Source organism: Rhinatrema bivittatum, chromosome 8, assembly GCF_901001135.1.
Source record: "Rhinatrema bivittatum chromosome 8, aRhiBiv1.1, whole genome shotgun sequence".
Taxonomy (NCBI): Eukaryota; Metazoa; Chordata; class Amphibia; order Gymnophiona; family Rhinatrematidae; genus Rhinatrema; species Rhinatrema bivittatum.
In genome coordinates, this window is record NC_042622.1 from 180,623,038 (window position 1) to 180,641,488 (window position 18,451).

The 18,451-nt window shown below is 47.5% G+C and overlaps 1 protein-coding gene across 1 annotated transcript in view; it reads right to left on the reverse strand.

The window, feature by feature from the left end:
* Positions 1–18,451, reverse strand: part of SYNRG (synergin gamma) — a 136,907-nt gene that overhangs the window by 97,908 nt on the left and 20,548 nt on the right. The window contains 6 exon segments of the mRNA XM_029611812.1: positions 3,860–4,168; positions 5,296–5,404; positions 14,426–14,531; positions 15,569–15,699; positions 16,983–17,107; positions 18,055–18,095. Coding sequence (XP_029467672.1) covers positions 3,860–4,168; positions 5,296–5,404; positions 14,426–14,531; positions 15,569–15,699; positions 16,983–17,107; positions 18,055–18,095 — 821 coding nt within the window.

An 18,451-nucleotide genomic window follows, 5' to 3' on the forward strand; every position in this document is an offset into this window, starting at 1 on the left:
TCAGCTTCTGCACTTCCTCCGCCACCGGGCGACTTTTGGTCCCTCCTTGTCGATTGATATACGCCACCATGGTCGCATTGTCGGACAAGACCCGGACCGATTTCCCCTGAATCAGAGGACGGAACGCTTGTAAGAACAGAAGCACCGCTCTGGTCTCTAGATGATTGATGGACCACTGAGACTCCTGTAGAGACCATAGGCCCTGCACAGACTTCCGGAGGCATACTGCTCCCCAACCAGGGAGACTGGCAACCGTAGTCACAATTGTCCATTCGGGCATTACTAGGGAAACTCCCTTTTGCAAATTGTCCGAGCAAAGCCACCAGTCGAGACTGGATCTCGCCACCGCCGGGAGTGGGAGAGGGAATTGAAACTGTTCTGAGACCGGACTCCACTTGGACAGCAATGCAGACTGTAACTAACGCATATGCGCAAAGGCCCACGGTACGAGCTTCAGAGTGGAAGTCATGGATCCCAAGACCGTCAGGTAGTCCTACATCCAGGGAAGACAGTTTACCAACAGAGCCTGAACCTGACTCTGTATCCTGGTAATGCGGTCCGCTGTCAGGAACACCTTTCCCTTGTCGCGTGTCGAACAGCGCTCCCAGAAACTCCAAGGTCTGGAAAGGAATAAGCTGACTCTTGGCCAAGTTGATCACTCACCCGAGGGATCTCAGTAGCTGTAGCACCCGGTGAATCGCCTCTTGACAAAGCTCTTTGGACTTTGCTCGAATCAGCCAGTTGTCCAGATATGGCTGCACCAACCAGCCTTCCCTGCGACCCACTACAACTATGATCTTGGTGAACGTTCTGGGAGCGGTGGCCAGCCCGAAAGGCAGGGCTTGAAATTGATAATGGTGTCAGAGGACGAAAAACCGTAGAAACCGCTGTGATCTTTTCGTATGCTGATGTGTAGATAAGCTTCCATTAAGTCCAGCGACGCCAGAAACTCGCCTGGACGTACGGAGGCAATCACCGACCGCAGGGTCTCCATGCGGAAGCGAGGCACCCGAAGACAACGATCGACTCCTTTTAAGTCTAGGATGGCTTGGAAAGTTCCCTCTTTCTTTGGGGCCACGAAGTAGATGGAATACCGGCCTTTCCTTTGTTTGCCCAACGGGACCGGGGCAATTGCCTCCAGGGCCCGAAGTCGTCGTAACGTGTCGAGTACTGCCTGACGCTTTTCTTGATATGCGCACAAAGACCTCAGAAATAGGTCGCGGGGACGGCATACAAAATCTAATGCGTAACTGTGTTTTATCACTGTGAGGACCCACTGATCCGACGTCACCCTGGCCCATTCCTTGGAAAACAAGGACAGTCCGCCCCCCCCCCCCCCCCCCCACAACAACCTCCGAGGAGTGGGCCCGCCCCATCTCATTGCGAAGACTTGACTAGAGTCAAGAGCTGGGGAAGCTCCGGGTCTCCTGAACCGGCGGCCACGAAAGGACCGAGACCATGACTGTTGCCTGTTAGGCCCTGGCCTGAAGGCAGGCCCCGCAGCCCTGGCAGGACGAAACTTCCAATTTCCTCGAAAACGAGACCTCGCAGAAAAGGAACCTCTGGACTTGGGCCAATCCTCCGGCAAATGATGGACCTTATTTTCTCCCAAAGATTGGATCAAATCCTCCAACTGCTTACCAAAAAGCAACTTTCCCTTAAAGGGCATGGAGCCAAGTTGCGCCTTAGTCGAAACATCGGCTGCCCAGTTTCTCAACCACTGACACCGCTGATACCATGGACCTGGCCGAGGCCCTCAACAGATCATGAAGGGTGTCAGCACTATATGCAACCACCGACTCAAGTCGGCCCGCTTGGAGAGCCTCACCCTCCGACAAGTCCTCATTTGCCTGCAGCTGCTGAACCCAGCGGAGGCCCGCCCGCAGGGCAAAATTGCTACACATGGCGGCCCGCACCGCCAGCGCTGACACTTCAAAAATCTTCTTTAGTTGAATCTCCAACTTCCTATCCTGCAGATCCTTGAGGGCCGTCGCTCTGGTGACTGGTATAGTGGTCCGCTTGGTAACCGCTGTCATCGCCGAGTCCACCTTAGGAACTCGTAACATCTCCAGAGCATCCTCCGGCAAAGGATATAGCTTGTCCATAGCTTTACTCACCTTGAGCCAGAGGTCAGGGGTATCCCACTCACGGAATAACAAATCCGTGGCGGAAAAATGGAATGGGAATGAAGTAGTGGGACCCCTCAGGCCCAACAAGACAGGATCCATATTCCCATTTGACCTCTGCCGGGGGCGCCTCGATCCCCAACTCTCTCAAAATAAAGGGGATGAGCAGGCCAAGCTCATTTCTACGGAACAGCCGTACTACCTTTGGGTTGCTCGAACCTCGTCCGCTGGCAAGTCCGGATTCTCATCCACCTCTCCTGAGGGCTTTTCTTGCAAATCCGTATCAGAGGTGTCTGTACCTGTCTGATGGGCCCTTGTTCTCAACGGGCATTGTACCTTAGAGGGACCGGAGCCCCCCTTATCCATGCCGCTTCTGATTAGTCTTGTGGGAGCCACTGGGGGAGGGACCCTCCTCAACCTGCTTCCTACCTGCCTTCTTTGCCCTAAAGGCCTCATGCATAAGCAATACAAACTCAGAGGAAAACGAAGAGGAAGAGGAGGAGTCACCTGCACCGTCGGGGTCATCATCCGTTCCAGTAGACTCTGGATCTGCCTCCCCTGTCCTCCGGAGACAGACCTCTGCGGAGATAAAGCGGGAGGAGAATTCCCTCCCCCGCGCGCTCCTCGTGGCTCTCCTGCTTATGCTGCCCGTTGACAAAATGGCCGCCGTTCCCGCACTCTGCGGGAACGGCTCACCGGGGCAGCAGGGGACCTCGCCGCGTTCGTGCGCGCCTGTTGCCAACCTTCCCAGGGCCCTCCCCTCCGGGAAGGCAAGCGGAACAAATTCCATTGCGGGACAATCGCGCGTGCACCAAGCCGCACGATCGGTGCATGACAGCCTTGCCACGCAAGCACACAGCCCCCCGAACGAGCAAATCGCCAAATGAGTCGCAGACCTAGGAAGTCAAGGGAGAGGCCGCACACCAAAAAACAGAAGAATTGTATAATTTTTATTTTTTTTTAATATTTACCCCCGTGCTGGCACGACAGCCCGTGTGAGCCTCAGTTCCATCTGGGTGGAGTGAGCACCCCCAGAGCTGCTCTGTCTGTGGTACTAGGGCCCTTGACCCCTTCAAGCAGCTGCCTGCAACACGAGAGGGGATGGTCCCCTCAGGACCTGACAACCCTCCGGGCGGCTTGAGACTCCAAGCTGTTCAACTTTTTTTTTTTTTTTTTTTTTAAACTTTACAGCTAACACACCTCTCTATCTACACTAACAACTTCCAAACCAATCTCTACCTAAATGCTACTGATCAAATCAGACTGTGGGTTTTGCACCTCAACCATCTGCTGGAGACAGAGGAATACAGGCAGACTGTGGGTGGCACCTTGGTATAATATGGCAGAGTCTGTCAAAATGTTCTGTCACCATCTGCTGGAAGGGAGGCAAAACCCAGGAGTCTGGACTGATCCAGGTACGTACAGGGAACATAATATTAATGGAACTCAAAGCGGGATTTCCCCACTCGCTCGTCTCCTTGTGACATTTTGCTCATAGTTAAAATTTATTATAAGCCTGAGCAAGACCATTCTAATAAAGACACAAGAGTATTGCAGACCTGTATTTAGCTACCATTCGAGTCTTCTGCATCAGTTTATTCAGCAAGTTATGCTGTGCAAATTCCTTCGCCTCACTCTCACTGTAAATCCAGTTACATAACTGGGACATTCACAGAAGGGCAGAGGAGAAGAAAGCCCCATTCATGAGCACTACACTTTACAGCACAAGTTACCTGTGTTCTGGGCAGGGTGTGGAGCTGCAGAGGTAGAGGAATAAGGAACTTGCCCAACAATGTCATGAGGAAGAGAGGACCCCTGGACCTGTGCTGGAGGAGGAGGCTGGGCCACAGTTGCAGCCTGCTCAGAAAGCAAGTGCCCAGCCCCGGCAGAAGGGTGGAAAGGCTGGAAGGGTTGGGAGGGGGCCGGAGCCCTAAATGAAGGGGAGTGGGTGGGCCCTTGTACAAAGTCACTGAATTCTTCGTCACTGCGAAAAGTACTGTGTTGGGAGACAGAGAAAACAGGATGGGATGGCGAGGGACCATCTGTAAATGGAAAAATGAGAACAGCAATGAGACAGACCATGGAGGAAAAATGAAGGAAAAGAACCACAGGAAATTGGGTTGGCAAATGTTTCTAAAAAAGACAAATAATGATGAGACACAAACATTCAAGAATGGAAAGCTAGTTCTAAGTCTAGGGCTTACTCGATTTATGACATTTTTCTTTGGCTAATCACTAGCTCATTAGAGCCAGCTAAGTCATAACCCTGAACTGTACTAGGTTTAAAGAGAAAAAAAAAAAAAAGAAATACAGTCCCATAGCACTTAAAATAGTATTTCTTCATAAATCATTCACCCCATCAATAAATAAGGGGACGACGGGGGACGACATTGCTCTTCGTAATGTGCCACAGAATGGCAAAATACACATCAAATGTAACATTTATTTAGGTTTAATAGGAATGGACTACTGGATTAGTGCCTGGTTGTAGTTCCCGCTGCCATTTGTAACCAATGTAGTAAATCTTGGAGCTTCACTATCCCCGGCCAGTCCAGGATGATGCAAATCAGCAGATATCTGTGAAGGGGTAACATCTGAACCTCCGCCCAGGGTAAGGCAGCAGACCTGGGAGCCCTCTCCAAACTACCACAGCATTCAACTTCCCTTTCAATAGCCATGCACGGGATCAACTAAGCCTGGTCATACTCTAACACCAGGCCAAAGCCCCAGGAAATTATTTTCACCCTTGTTATCTGTTAGAGGTAGATTTTATGATGTTTAGATCTTGTGATTTACAAGCTGTTTAAATAAAATGGAATTTAGCTATTGTGTTACTTTACTAAGCAAGTGGTGTTTTCTATACTAATTCAATCCACTGAGGCTTATATTACTTAAAGGCAGAAAATCAAATGAAAATAAATAAAATTACACACACATTTGATATAGTCATTCATATACATTGTCTCAGAGTCAGGGAGAAAAAGGTCTTGTGCATAACTTTCTACAATGTATTTGAGCTATTATACTCTTACCAAACTCAGAGTAAGCCACAAGGCCAAAGTGTCATTTTGGAACTAAAATATCCACATTCACAGACCTGCATCAATTCAGTAAATCAGGACATGACTAGCATTTCAATTCTCTTTTTTTTTTTTTACACACACAATACCTGGCTTTTTTGGGTGGGATGGTGTAGGATGCATCTTTGCTTCTCTGGTGAACCCATCTAAATTTCCTTTGATTGCTTCCAAAGCATCATCTCTGCTCTTCTCCCCTGTCTGAAATGGGACAAAAAGGAACACTAGTTCTTACCTGCTACTTTTCGTTCCTGTAGTACCACAGATCAGTCCAGACTCCTGGGTGTTGCCTCCCTGCCAGCAGATGGAGACCAAGTTTCACTGACACTGGACATAACCCAGGATGCCACCTGAAGTCCCTCAGTATTGACCTGTACCCAAGCCAAGATGACAGCAACAACCTTAATTTCTAAGCAAACTCGCTCCCCTCCAACGAGCTGGAAGAAAGTGAAGTTGCCCAAAAAGACAATGGAAAACTCGTTTCCCAAATTTAACATCAGCGATCAGCACTGAAAACCTTCAACAACTCTGCACTATATACAAAGCAACAGTACGAGCAGTGGGCAGAGCAGATGCACTGCATGTACAGACATCCTATGGCAGGCAATACGAGATGCACAAAGACGCGCACAAGATGGTGCTGCGTGGCCTACCACCAGGCAGTGTGCCGACCAAGCTTAAAGCAGGGAGCGGCCCACCGGGGGGGCCTCTCAACCCATTCGAAAGACTGCTTTCCTTTGCCTCAATGAGATTGGGAAATCTTGCTTCTCTGAAGGCAAATCTTCCTTTTTTTTTTTTTTTTTTTTTTTTTTTAAACTTACCTGGGCTCAGCGCTTACCGGCTGAGTACAGAGATGGTCTCCAGCTGCAGGGGGAGAGGAATTTGGCCGTCACTGCTCCGCTCGGCTTCCTACACCCGCTACCTTTCAGCTGCTTGAGCAACAAAGTCAACGTCGGGGACCGGCTAACCAGTCCAAGGCCCACCTCTGAGGGATCTCGGAAATCACCTCAGGAATTCTCAACTGGGGGAGGGACCCTTAGGTATCACCGCAGGAGAGTGGGGCTCAATCTTTTCTCCAATTTAAAAGTAGAATTTCATCTTCCAAAAGATACAGTGATCTCCATAAGGAAAGCATGTCCGCATCTGCTGGAGACCGAGAAATACAGAAGAGCTGAGGTCACTGCAGGAGTGTACGTAGGGTGATGTCAGTTTTGAAACCTGACTCAGTCTCCATCTCCTGGCAGGGGAGCATAACCCACTGGTCCCGTGTCCATCTGGCTACACGCTAGGAAAATGCAATTTCTCTCTCTTCTAGAGGGGAGAAAGCCAATTCCCCATTGAAATCCTCCGATGTCTCATGATCCATATCCCCTTGAACATTACCAGGAACTGCCTCCCTGCAGCATTTGTCTGCTGTCACTGACAAATGGGAGGCCCGAGCACGAGATCCCTATATAGTAGGTTGCTTCACTTTTGCTGGGTGCCCCCACAGAAAGGCTGCAGACCCTGGGAGCATTCTACCCAGGAAGAGGAGGATGGATCTATACCGGAGCCCATAGGCCCAAACTCGCTCTCTCCAATCTCTTTCAGGGACACTTCTGCCCTCGGGAACAAGGGAAGAGGAGAACTGACCATTGCCTTGCCTCCCACTCCACTCCCCTCCAGAGACACCATAGGCCGAGGGGATGTCCCTCCATGGGCAAAAGCTGTAGTAGTCAAATCGCTTTGAGCTTCTAAACAGCGCCGACACAAAAATGGAGAGAGAATGAGGATTAAATTGCTATCAGACGGCAAGACGCTTGGACCTGTTTGCCTCCAGCACCTAGCTCTCCTGAACTTTGGCACTAGGCGGCCTCCCGTGCGCACACCAATGCCACCCGGGTGTACACACACGCACACCCCTACCTCTCAAGACTAGGTCGCAGTTCACGCTCAAGTACCTGTGCAAATACGCACTCAAGTCTAGATCGCAAATGCATGAGTTCTTATGCCACAGGTCCCTGCGCATGCAACCGCCACGTGGCAAGAATGTGCGAGCACGCCTACGCATGTGGGAAAAGAACCGCTGCCTTGGACTAACACATAGCTAAGCAAAGCCTAACTGCACCTTCATCGCGTTTAGGCCAGAATCCGTTGAACATCTGGCACGAAAATCATTGGCCTGAAGAGCTTCTCAACAGTTTAGGCCTCTTGACTGGCCAAAAATCCATGAAGACTGGGGCAGAGAGCCAGCATCCTGCATAAGCAAATTAAAACTGGCAGAAGACTTCTACAGAACCAGAGACTCCTCCCTCAGTGCAAGTGCCTCTCTGCACCACTGCCTGACAGGGAACTGCCGGTGAAAGTTGAGGAGGGGATTCCCCTGCCTCTCCCGCCGACTCAGCAAGGGAATAAAAAATGGCCACCGTTTCCGTGCTGACAGAGAAAGCATCAGTGCTAGACCCCCATTACCCACAAGGCTTGTTCTACTGATACGGTCATGATCAACACAGACCCCCGAATGCCATGCCACTTCTGCCTCACGCACACACTGTTCCTCCCCACACCACCACTAGCACCTCAATGGCAAACAGGGGAACAGTCCCCTCAGTGTCACGGAGCCAATACCCAGTCTCCTCTGCAGGGAGAGAAGCTGCTGAAAAACCCCATCGCTGAGCTCCCTGGGAGCTGCTAGCTTCCCCCCTGGAACTACATAGAAACCAATACTTTCCTTTGGTGCAGAAATTCAGCTTCCATGTGCACAGGCTGCATGGCAGATCAGAAAAGAGCCAGACCACTGGCTATCAGTTCTTTTCATCAAACTTTAGTGACCCAGCCCAGGACAAACCATATAAAAGGGGCACACTCCTGCTTCACTGGGCTTGCAGTGCAGAACTGCCAGCAGGTTCCACCGCTGTCTCGTAGGGGATGAGGGATCTGGACCACCCGATGTCCACTCCATGGACCTCCTGGCCGAGCTATCAGATGGGTCACCAACCCTCTGCTCGTCCGCCTCAAACCAGGGAGGATGGCCCCACCAGGAGCTCACAACCCCCTGGGAGGATCCAGAAATTGTCTTTTTTTTTTTTTTTTTTTTTTTAGTTTAAACATTTTATTGACAGGACATACAGAGGACCAACAGCAGCAGGTCCAACACAAATACCCATACTGTGTACTCTGTCAAAACATTTTGGATACCCTACAATCCCCCTGAGAGAGCCCACGCCTCTCGCCCCCCCCCCCCCCCCCCGACAGTCAAAACATATACAAGTACATCAAGCGAATAGTAAAGAACGATGGAAATTAAAGTCAAAGTGAAGGAGCACATTCCTATGTGAGCAATACTAGAGAGTCATTGTTGAGAGTCTATCCATTTCTGATATGGAGACCAAATTTTAGTAAAAGCGGAAAGGCGATCCCAATGTACGGCCGTTAGTCGTGCCATTTGGAACGTATGATGCACTCTATGCTGTAACATGGCCATGGTGGGTGTATTAATGTCTTTCCAATGTAGTGCTAGCTCCAGTCGCGCCGCAATAAAGAGTTGCTAAAGAAAACGCTGCGTGTCTTTATTATAGTTCTCCAAAGGCAAAGTTAGCAGGGCATGCCAGGGCTCTGCTTGTATATCCATGTGAAGAATAGTAGAGGCCCACGCAATAACTGAGGACCAGTAAAGTTGTACCTTTGGGCATTGCCACCACATGTGATAATAGGTACCCACTCCTCCGCAGCCCCTCCAGCATTGGTCAGAAGAAGTGGGTGCGAACCTATGGATCTGACTCGGAGAATAATGCCATCTATACAACAGTTTGTAACAGTTCTCTTGAATGTTGGCCGAGATAGAACATTTGAACATCGCGAGGAAGATCAAATCCCAGTCCTGATTGGAGAATTGGTGGTCAAAATCCTGCATCCATAAGTGTAGCTGACGGAAAAGAACTGGTTTTTTGTTAGCTAACAAAACATATATCTTAGATATAATTCCTTTGACAGATTGAGCATTGAGACATATAGTTTCAAATAACGTTGTGGTGAGGCGGAGAGCTCCACAGCGTAACTGGTGCTTGAGAGCATAATACACACTAGCATACAGTAAAAAGTCAACCTGCGCTAAATGATAATGTGTCCCCAAGTCCGCACTAGACATTATAGTCGCTGTGCGAACAACATCCTTGATACGCACAATCCCGGCATGCTGCCATTGCGAGACAACGCCACCCCCAATAGTGGACGGGATAAGAGCATTACTAAAGATATGAGTCAGCGGAGTATACTTTCCCGATCCTACCAGTGACAATTTCCAACGACACCACACCTGCAGAGTGGTCTCCAAGGCAAAAGGCACATAGTCGATCCCCTCCCAGGTGCTCTTTGCCTGCCAGGGGAGAGCAGAAAGGGGAATATGACCAACACAGGATTGTTTAAATAGGGCCCCACTGCGGTAGCGCTTTGGACTTATGCATGATAACTAGGGCTCTGAGTTGTGCGGCACCATAGTATTTTTCGAGATTCGGTACACCAAGTCCCCCCTGCACTTTAAATAAATACAGGGTCGACCTACCCACCCTGGACGGGCGGCGCCTCCATATGAACCCAAAGATGAGTTTCTGCCATTTCTTTATGAGCGCAGAAGGGAGAAGGATGGGAATGGTAGTGAAAAAATATAAGAGTCTAGGCAGGATATTCATCTTAACGATGGCTATGCGGCCCAACCATGAAAAGGTTCCCCCTTGCCAACCCTCCATGTCCTTCTGTAGAGAGTTAATCAGTGGAGTATAATTAAGGGCTAACAATTGACTGGCCCTTGCGCCTATACGGACACCGAGGTATTTCAGTGCAGTTGCCGCCCACTTAAACTGATAACGTTTCGCTATTTCAGCTGCCTCAACCTCGGGTAAATTAATATTAAGGATTTCAGATTTGTCATAATTCACACGCAAACCTGATACATCACTAAAAGATATCAGCTCTGACATCACCCCCTGTAGGGATGACATAGGGTCCGTTAAAGTGAACATCACATCGTCTGCAAATAAAGAGATCTTAAAGTGGTGGCGACCATGAACTACCCCCTGTACCCCTATAGCATCACGGACACGCGATGCGAATGGCTCCAAAAAAAGGGCAAATAAGAGCGGGGACAGTGGACAGCCCTGACGCGTTCCCCTCCCGATTGCGAAGGCCTCGCCGTATCTGCCATTGACTTTTACCCTAGCAAAAGGGGAGTCATAATTTCTCAATCCATTGTACAAAATAGGCCCCAAACCCTATCTTTTTAAGGGTGGCAAACAAAAATGGCCAGTGAACAAGGTCGAACGCCTTTTCGGCATCCAGAGATAGAAGGACGGATGGTATACCCTCTTGCTGGACATATTCTATGAGGTCTACAATCCGACGTACGTTGTCGGCAGCAAGGCGTCCTGGGACAAACCCCACTTGATCGGGATGAACCAGTTCGGACAATATAAGATTCAACCTCGCGGCTAGAATTCTAGCCAATATTTTGAGATCCAAATTAATCAAGGAAATCGGCCTATAAGAGCTACATAGGTCCGGATCTCGACCCGGTTTTGCAATGACCGATATCCCAGCCGTATTAGCCTGTGTATCCAACCGCCCCCCTTCCTGTAAGGAGTTAAACATGTCCACCAGAGGCTCCACAAGGGTCTCCTGAAATGTTTTATAATAGGCCGCTGAAAGACCATCCAATCCTGGGGCCTTTCCTTTTTTCAATAGTTTAATGGCGGCCATAACCTCCGAGAAAGCAATAGGCTTGTCCAGCCTACAGGCCTGTTCTGGGGTAAGCGATGGCAAGACAACCGAATCTAGATAGGTCTGGATATTAGATCCCCCCACCGTCCGCCCTGGAGTGTATAAAGTAGCATAAAAGTCTGTAAAGGCCTTACGAATGTCCGCTGACGCTGTGACAGGCTTCCCTCTGGGGGTATTCACTTTAGCTATTAGTGTTTGAGCCCTGACCGCCCGCAATTTGCGTGCTAAATACCGGCCCGCTTTGTTACCGCCTTCGTAATACTGTTGTTTAAGAAGATTTAAAGAGTGGCTAATAGCTGCGTCATCAATGGCCCTCAGTGCGTCCCTTACTTTGAGCAGTTTGCCATAAACTGTCGGAGAGAGGGAGGACTGGTGCTGTCGCGTCAGCGCCTCTAACTCCTCCGTGAGTAGCCGTCGAGATTTTTCTCTTTCCCTGTTGCAATAAGCTGCCCTGGCTATGAAAAGACCCCTTACCACTGCCTTGGAACATTCCCAGACCGTGGTGTCAGCCTGGTCGTCAACGCGGTTTAATTCAAAATATGATTTAAGCTGTACATTTACAGTGCCCACAAATGCCTTGTCAGTCAACAGACTTTCATTAAGTCTCCAAGGCCTATACCCTGTGTCTGGGTCCCGAAATTGAATCTCCAGCCAAATGAGGGCATGGTCCGACCAGGTGATACTATCGATTCCGACACGACCAACCGCATTTTGTAGGTTTACATGCAAAAATAGGTAGTCTATACGTGTGTACGTATTGTGGGGCTTAGAGAAAAAAGTATAGGAGCGTGATCTGGGGTAGCGCTGACGCCAAATATCAGTAAGACTCCAGCGGTCCAAAAATGCTGCCCACTCCTGTCTCATGCCTCTTGGAGCTACACCACCATGTGATGAGTCTAACTTGGAATCCCTTATAGCATTAAAGTCGCCCCCTATAATCAAGTCCCCCAATAAATGGCGATGCAGGACTTTATCGATGGTTTTTAAAAAAGACCCCTGCTCCGTGTTTGGAAAGTATACATTGAGAAAGGTGAAAACTCTAATACCAACACGAACATGAAGGAGCAAATAACGACCATTCTCATCCGCTAACTTGAACAGGACCTCATGTATCAATGAATTCGCTACAAGAATACCCACCCCCGCATAACGGGAGCCCTTCGCACTCGCCGCCCAGTGAGCACTGTGATACTGAGGATTCAATAAGAGGTGTTCATGCTTCCTCCTCACATGGGTCTCTTGTACGAAGGCAATCATTGCCTTCTGCGCTTGTAACTCCCTGTTAAGCATGAGACGCTTCTGAGGCGAGTTCAAACCTTTAACATTTAAAGAAATTAAACGTGTATCCATTGGAAAGAAAAGTTGTGTAACTCCCACGCCCTTGGAAGGCCAAATACTCCCAACCCTATGAATTTAACGGTAGGGCCTACGGGCCCTCCCACCAAGAAAAAGCTCCACTTCACCCCAAACCATCCTTGAATAAGTATATCAGTGACTGTCAGCTTGCAGAATTTGAACCCAATCCCTGTCTGAGTACTGGGATTGGCCATCCGGGGTGCACTCCTCCCCCTTAGACAAGGTTAGACATCTCCGCCCCCCCCCCTCCCCAGGCCGTAAGAGAGTGAAGAAAAATTGCACCCATTATAAATAGGTTTACTGCAAAATCATTCAGCAACATTGGCTAGTACTATTAAACCTGTAAACGTTTAAACTTTAAAACTTTGAAAAATTTGAAAAAATAACCGTCCAATATTAGTAACCAGAAGCTCACAGTCCACCCTATTGGCATCCACCAGAGTTTCCCGCTATGAAGGCAAATGTAGCCATCCTGCAGCGGTTCCTCTCGCTGCGAGATTAACACACAGATTCGCAGAGGGGTTCACATCCTCACCCCTGGACACTAGTGGGCTGTTTGGAGATATCAGACTGCCTCTTCAGGCGTTTGCCGCCTTTGGCTGCACGCTGCCACCTGGGATAGGTGTCCAGTTTAGATGTTGTAGCCGCCATTTTAGGTACCTGGAAGGAGGCTGGCAACTGCGCCCGCTGAAAAGCCTCCGCAGCGTCCTCCAGTGTTTGAATTTTATAAGTCACCCCCTTAACTTGAAACTGGAGGCCAAAAGGGAATGTCCACCGATACCGGATGGAACACTCGCGAAGGTTAGCTGTTACTTCCCGGAGTGCATACCTTTTAGATAACGTGGATGGTGCCAAGTCCTGGTAAACAGCCAATTTGTTGGTTTGCCAATTTATCTCCTTCATCTTCCTAGTTGACTCCAGTACCCGCTCTTTTTGTACATAGCTATGGAAGCATATAATAATATCCCGGGCACCATTGTCCCTTCGCGGCCCTAATGCTCGATGCGCTCTATCCAGTGTGATATCAGCTTCTGTGATCATTTCAACATTTTGATCAGAGGTGTTCTGATTTAAGATAAAAGCACAAATTTGCTTCGCTATCAGCGCTGCATCAGAGAACGCTTCTGTATCCGGAACCCCTCTGATACGTAGGTTACTCCTATTTCTATTTTCTAAATCTTCCACTTTATCAGAAAGAGCCAGTACTTCTTTGCGACAGATGCCTTGCTGAGAATTTAAATGATTGAGAGAGTCCCCGTGTTGCTCCACTCGCAAGTCTATCTCATCGACCCTACGGCCCAGCGCGCCAAAATCCTCCCTGAGATCCGACATGGCCGCCATGAGGTCGGTTTTCTGCTGGCGCAACTCCGCTCGCAGCTCGATAAACCAGCCCCGTAATTCATCCCTTGAGGGGAAATTAAAACGCGGGTCCTCACCTACCGAACTCGCGACAGGGAGCTCCGGCAGGCTGTTCTCCGGGCCGGTCGGTGTTTCAGACGCAGCGGCGGCCATCTCAAGATCCGGATCCTCAGGCAACTTGCCGTAAGCAAATTGTTTCAAATCCGTCGTTCGGCGCTTGCTTGCCATAGGGAGAGCCGAGGCGTACTCCTCTTAGGGATACTGCAAATTTGGCGAAGCTTTGGGTGGAAATTGCTACGTTTGGACGGTAATTAGGCCTGCGGAGAGCGGAGCACTGCCCTCAGACGTCCTCTCTCATCGGCTCCCTAGAGCGCCCCCCCCAGAAATTGTCTTTTAATCTTTTTTTTCCCCTCGCCAGACTGCACATTTTACACCATCTACCATCTGCTGGAGACAGAGAAATAGTGAGGGACTGCAGGTGGCACACTGGATTATGTACAGTGTCTGTGAAACTTTCTCTGTTTCCATCTGCTGGCAGGGAGGCAAAACCCAGGAGTCTGGACTGATCTAGGTACGTACAGGGAAACACCACACTCCAAAATGAAATGGAAAAAAAAAAAAAAAAAAGACACTATCCTTAACATCATCATCTCAGGACTCCTAATAGAGCTACAAAGCCAGTCATGGCACAGAGCTGCACAGCCAACAAGTCTACATTAAGGACACAAACAAGAAATAATCATTCTCTACACTTACCTTGGGTTTTACACTACTCAGAAGTCTTAGCTTCTGTTTTTGTTCTTCAAACTGGCGCCTTTTTCTATCTTCTTCTAACAGTTTTTGCTGATGTTCAAACCTTTTCCTAAAGCAGCAGACAAGATACAATGTATTCAGCTAGTTTTCTCCTTCTCAGAAGTCAGGATTAAAAACAAAAATCATCCACAATCCTGGGGACTTATTAGTTGTTCTATCTACAACCAGGCCCCATTTCACAAAATATAAATCACTCATATTGCTCAAGTATTGCTTCTGCTTTTCAAACAGGCATTAGACTAATAACATTTCACACTGGACAGGGTATTTCTTTGTCTGGGAGAAAACATGCAGCTGCAACCCAAATATTCAGCTCCTACAGAGTCACTGCCCCATTAAAAAAGGGCACCAGTCTCAAGTCATTGGAGTCCCTACCTAAAATGTCATTAGATAAATAAGTTTAAGTTCAGGGATTTATGTTACGGTATTTTATTTTTTATTGTGCAATGCCATGTTAATGTTAAACATATGGATCTCCATGTTACACTTTTTAAATCTGGAATCCACTTTGCACAATATATTTGTAAAATGCAGACTAGAAATGTGTTAAACAAAAACAATAGCGCTCCTCGCAGTTGGCAATGAGAACATGCACTCCTGTTAGATTATGGTGCCACACACCATTAGAAGGTCAAAAAAATTGTTTACTTCTCTATTTTATGGATAAGCTAGGAACTAACCATTCTCTCCCAGGTAGCACCCCTACTGGGCCTGCTGCCAGGTCACACATTCTTGGTGATGCCTGCCAGCAAGCTAAGCAGGGACTCTGCGCGCCGAGAAAAGATCATTTTCAGCTGCTGATGCATTTACTTTGCACTTTATAACTGTATAGCGCTACTCTAACACTCTCATGAGGGTCCATATCAGCAGTCGACTGTCAAGTTAGCTACACTGAAGACTATGCTTAAAGAAAAGCCCCAGCTTCGGTGTTAATTGTATTGTTCTTTACCTACAAAAACATCCACTTACCACAACAGAAAAGCCATACGAGAGCTCACATCTGACAAAACTTTCTGATTCTGTGGAAAGTTAACAGACTATGCAGGCTACATATATAATAATCTCTCTCTGCTAGTTGTCACTTACTGCTGCTCCTCTGCAAACTGTTTCTGTAGGTCAGGGGAGTACTGTGATCCAGCAGGGCGCATCCCCATGAAAGGAGCCTGTCGCATATAAGGCATTCCCGCTGTTGGCAGAGAGCCCATCGGCATGCCACCCTATCAAAAAAACAGGACTTTCACAGTTAGGGTAACAAGCTCCAAACCTCCCTCCAATATCATTCTCCTGATCTTGGGAGAAAAGAAAAATATTCTGTCACCGCACAAAACTAAAATTATTTTCACCCACATTAATGCTAACAATTACCTGCAGACTGTGACCTTTTTCTTATGTTGCTACAAGGAAATCAAGTGTGTGCACTCATCTCGGCCTTTTATTTAGATTGGGCTGCAAGGCTGAATGAAGGAAGCATTTCTTTCTAAAGATTGTTTTAGCGCCAGTGGACCATTGGTCTGACCCAGCATTGCACTTCTATGACCTTGACTTGTATCATAAAACCCCCCCCCCCCCCCGACAATTGTTTGAAGAATAAATTATTTGGTTGTGTATACACCACTCTATTTACAAAATCCAGATCTGTACAAAGGTAGCCAGCTGTGACTTCAGCTCAGGCACATCTTACTCAAGGAACTAACTTTTCAAGTTCAACCGGGATCGTGAGCCAAAGGCAACTCTAGAAGGACCCAGGGTTTCTCCCTTCCCGGGCTAAATGCATTCAAGAGCTGCCATATATCCGAGATAGGAGGAGAAGGCAATGAGAAGAAATGCCTTGGGCAATTCCTGCAGTCTTGCTGGCACAGAAATTCAGCAGTCCTCGACGTCCTTTTTCCAGCCCATGCACAGAGCTGGGCTGTGCTATTTCAGGGACATGCACTAGGGACTGGGGGGGGGGGTATCATATGGAACAAAAATAACAAAATAGCATCCAGTTACATGACAAAAGGCTTAATCTAGGTATCCGTATGCAGATGAAAAAATGAGAAATGTACAAAATAAAGATATAGAAGATGCTTTTCAGAGCCAGTATTTATGCCTCAGTCATGTTATGAAGGAGGGGGAAAATATCTCCAAAATTTAATTTAAAAAAAAAAAAAAAAGTTTCACTTTTCTATTCTTATTTACTTATGTTATTGTTTGCTCCTGCCTGGGCAGCATGGGAATCCCTCGCCAGCCCCAGGGCTGCAGGGGGTGTCTTGCCCGAGGTGCACCTGAAATGCTGCTACTTGAGTGGTAGTGGACTTGCCTCCCGGGGCTCATCAGTAGCAGGATCCAAGCATCGCTCTCTCACAGCCTAGCACAGGGTCCTACATCCTGAGCCGGGGGGCCTCTGACCTGGTATTTTCATTCTCCGAGCAGTTTTTATGTATAGTTTGAAAGTGTGTGACTCTTCATGTTGTTTCTTACTTGGCAGTTTAATAATCTGAAAGGATTTACAAATTACCTGCATTGCCATGGGTCCTGGAGACATCGGAGAGGCATAATTCATTCCCATCATGCCTTGCATGTTAGGCTGCATTACAGAGACCATGGGGAAAGTATGATGCTGCTGCTGAATGGGCATCATGCCTACGCCAACATTAGATAGACAAAAGCATTCAGAAACTGCGCACATCAACACACTTAAGAATGATTTGGTAACTAAAACAGTGCAAATGGTCAAAAGAAAGTGGCTTTAAAAGGTGAGAAATGTACAAGGCACACAGCATGAGATTTAAAAGAGCTCATCAGAACCTTTTGCCTGTTAAGAGCTCTGCGTCTGAGGCTGGTAATATTCCCTGGCACGCCTGAGGAGAGGGAGGGGGTTAGAAAAGCAAAGTGCAAGCTCTGAAAAACATAAGTAATCCAAAGAAAGGAAGTGTTACAGGACAGGTGGCAGTGCATGGCTGGAATGCTAAGATTGTCTAAGACAAAGGATCTTTTCTAGAAGATATATATGGCCAAGGAAAACTAGACTGTTCATTTTACACGGGGTATCACCAGGCAGACATATTAAAGTTTCTCACTAATAAAATACTATCAAAATGATATTGAGGTCAAAACAATAAGCCAACTATGATATGCAGTTCTGTGTTTTCCTATATGACCACTGGGCAGTTCTTTCAGGCCCAAGAATCTGGAAATGTCAAAGAAGTCTTACGGTACACGCTAAACTGTAAAACTGCGCACATACGAAAAAAAAAAGAAAAAAAAGAAAGATGTTTGCAAATAGGTGGTGTGCACAACACAGATGCGTGTGACAACACAGTAAGTTTGGACCAAGCTGAAGTATGGCTTTCTGAGTTTCAGGGTGAGACCACCGCACCCAAATAAAGTAGAGAGGAGAGAAGTCTGTGAGGTGGCTAAAGGAGATTATGTAAAGGTTAACATGCCTGAGAATTTTGTGCTGTACAGGAGACATGCAGGAAAAGCTCCTTCCATATTTAAACTAAACTCGGTTTATATTCTTCTACACTTAGACAAGGAAGAATGAACAGGGAGACAGAACAGATTAATTAATCAAAATCTATACAGACCTTGAGGAGGACCGATGCCACTTGCTACTGGGAATATAAAGCTGAAAAGTACAGAAAAGGAATATATTAAATCAACAGGCTTTATTTAGCATGCACCTTAATCACACAAATATCCAAACAAGTTACAGCACTAACAAACAATTACATCAAATGCATCTAACCTAAATACATAGTAAAAATTCAAAACCAAACATAAAAAGTGAACCCTCAGTTAAGACAGATAACTCTATATATCACAGACATACTTTTCTTATTACCATCTGGCCCTTGGTATCATACCAAGAGTATGTGAAGTTGGGTGTGCATTCTACCTTGTTAGAATCCCATCTATCAATTATGCTTGTAAATGGCTAAGTTGTTCATAAGAAAATCTCTCTCTTGGCTGATCGGAGAGAGG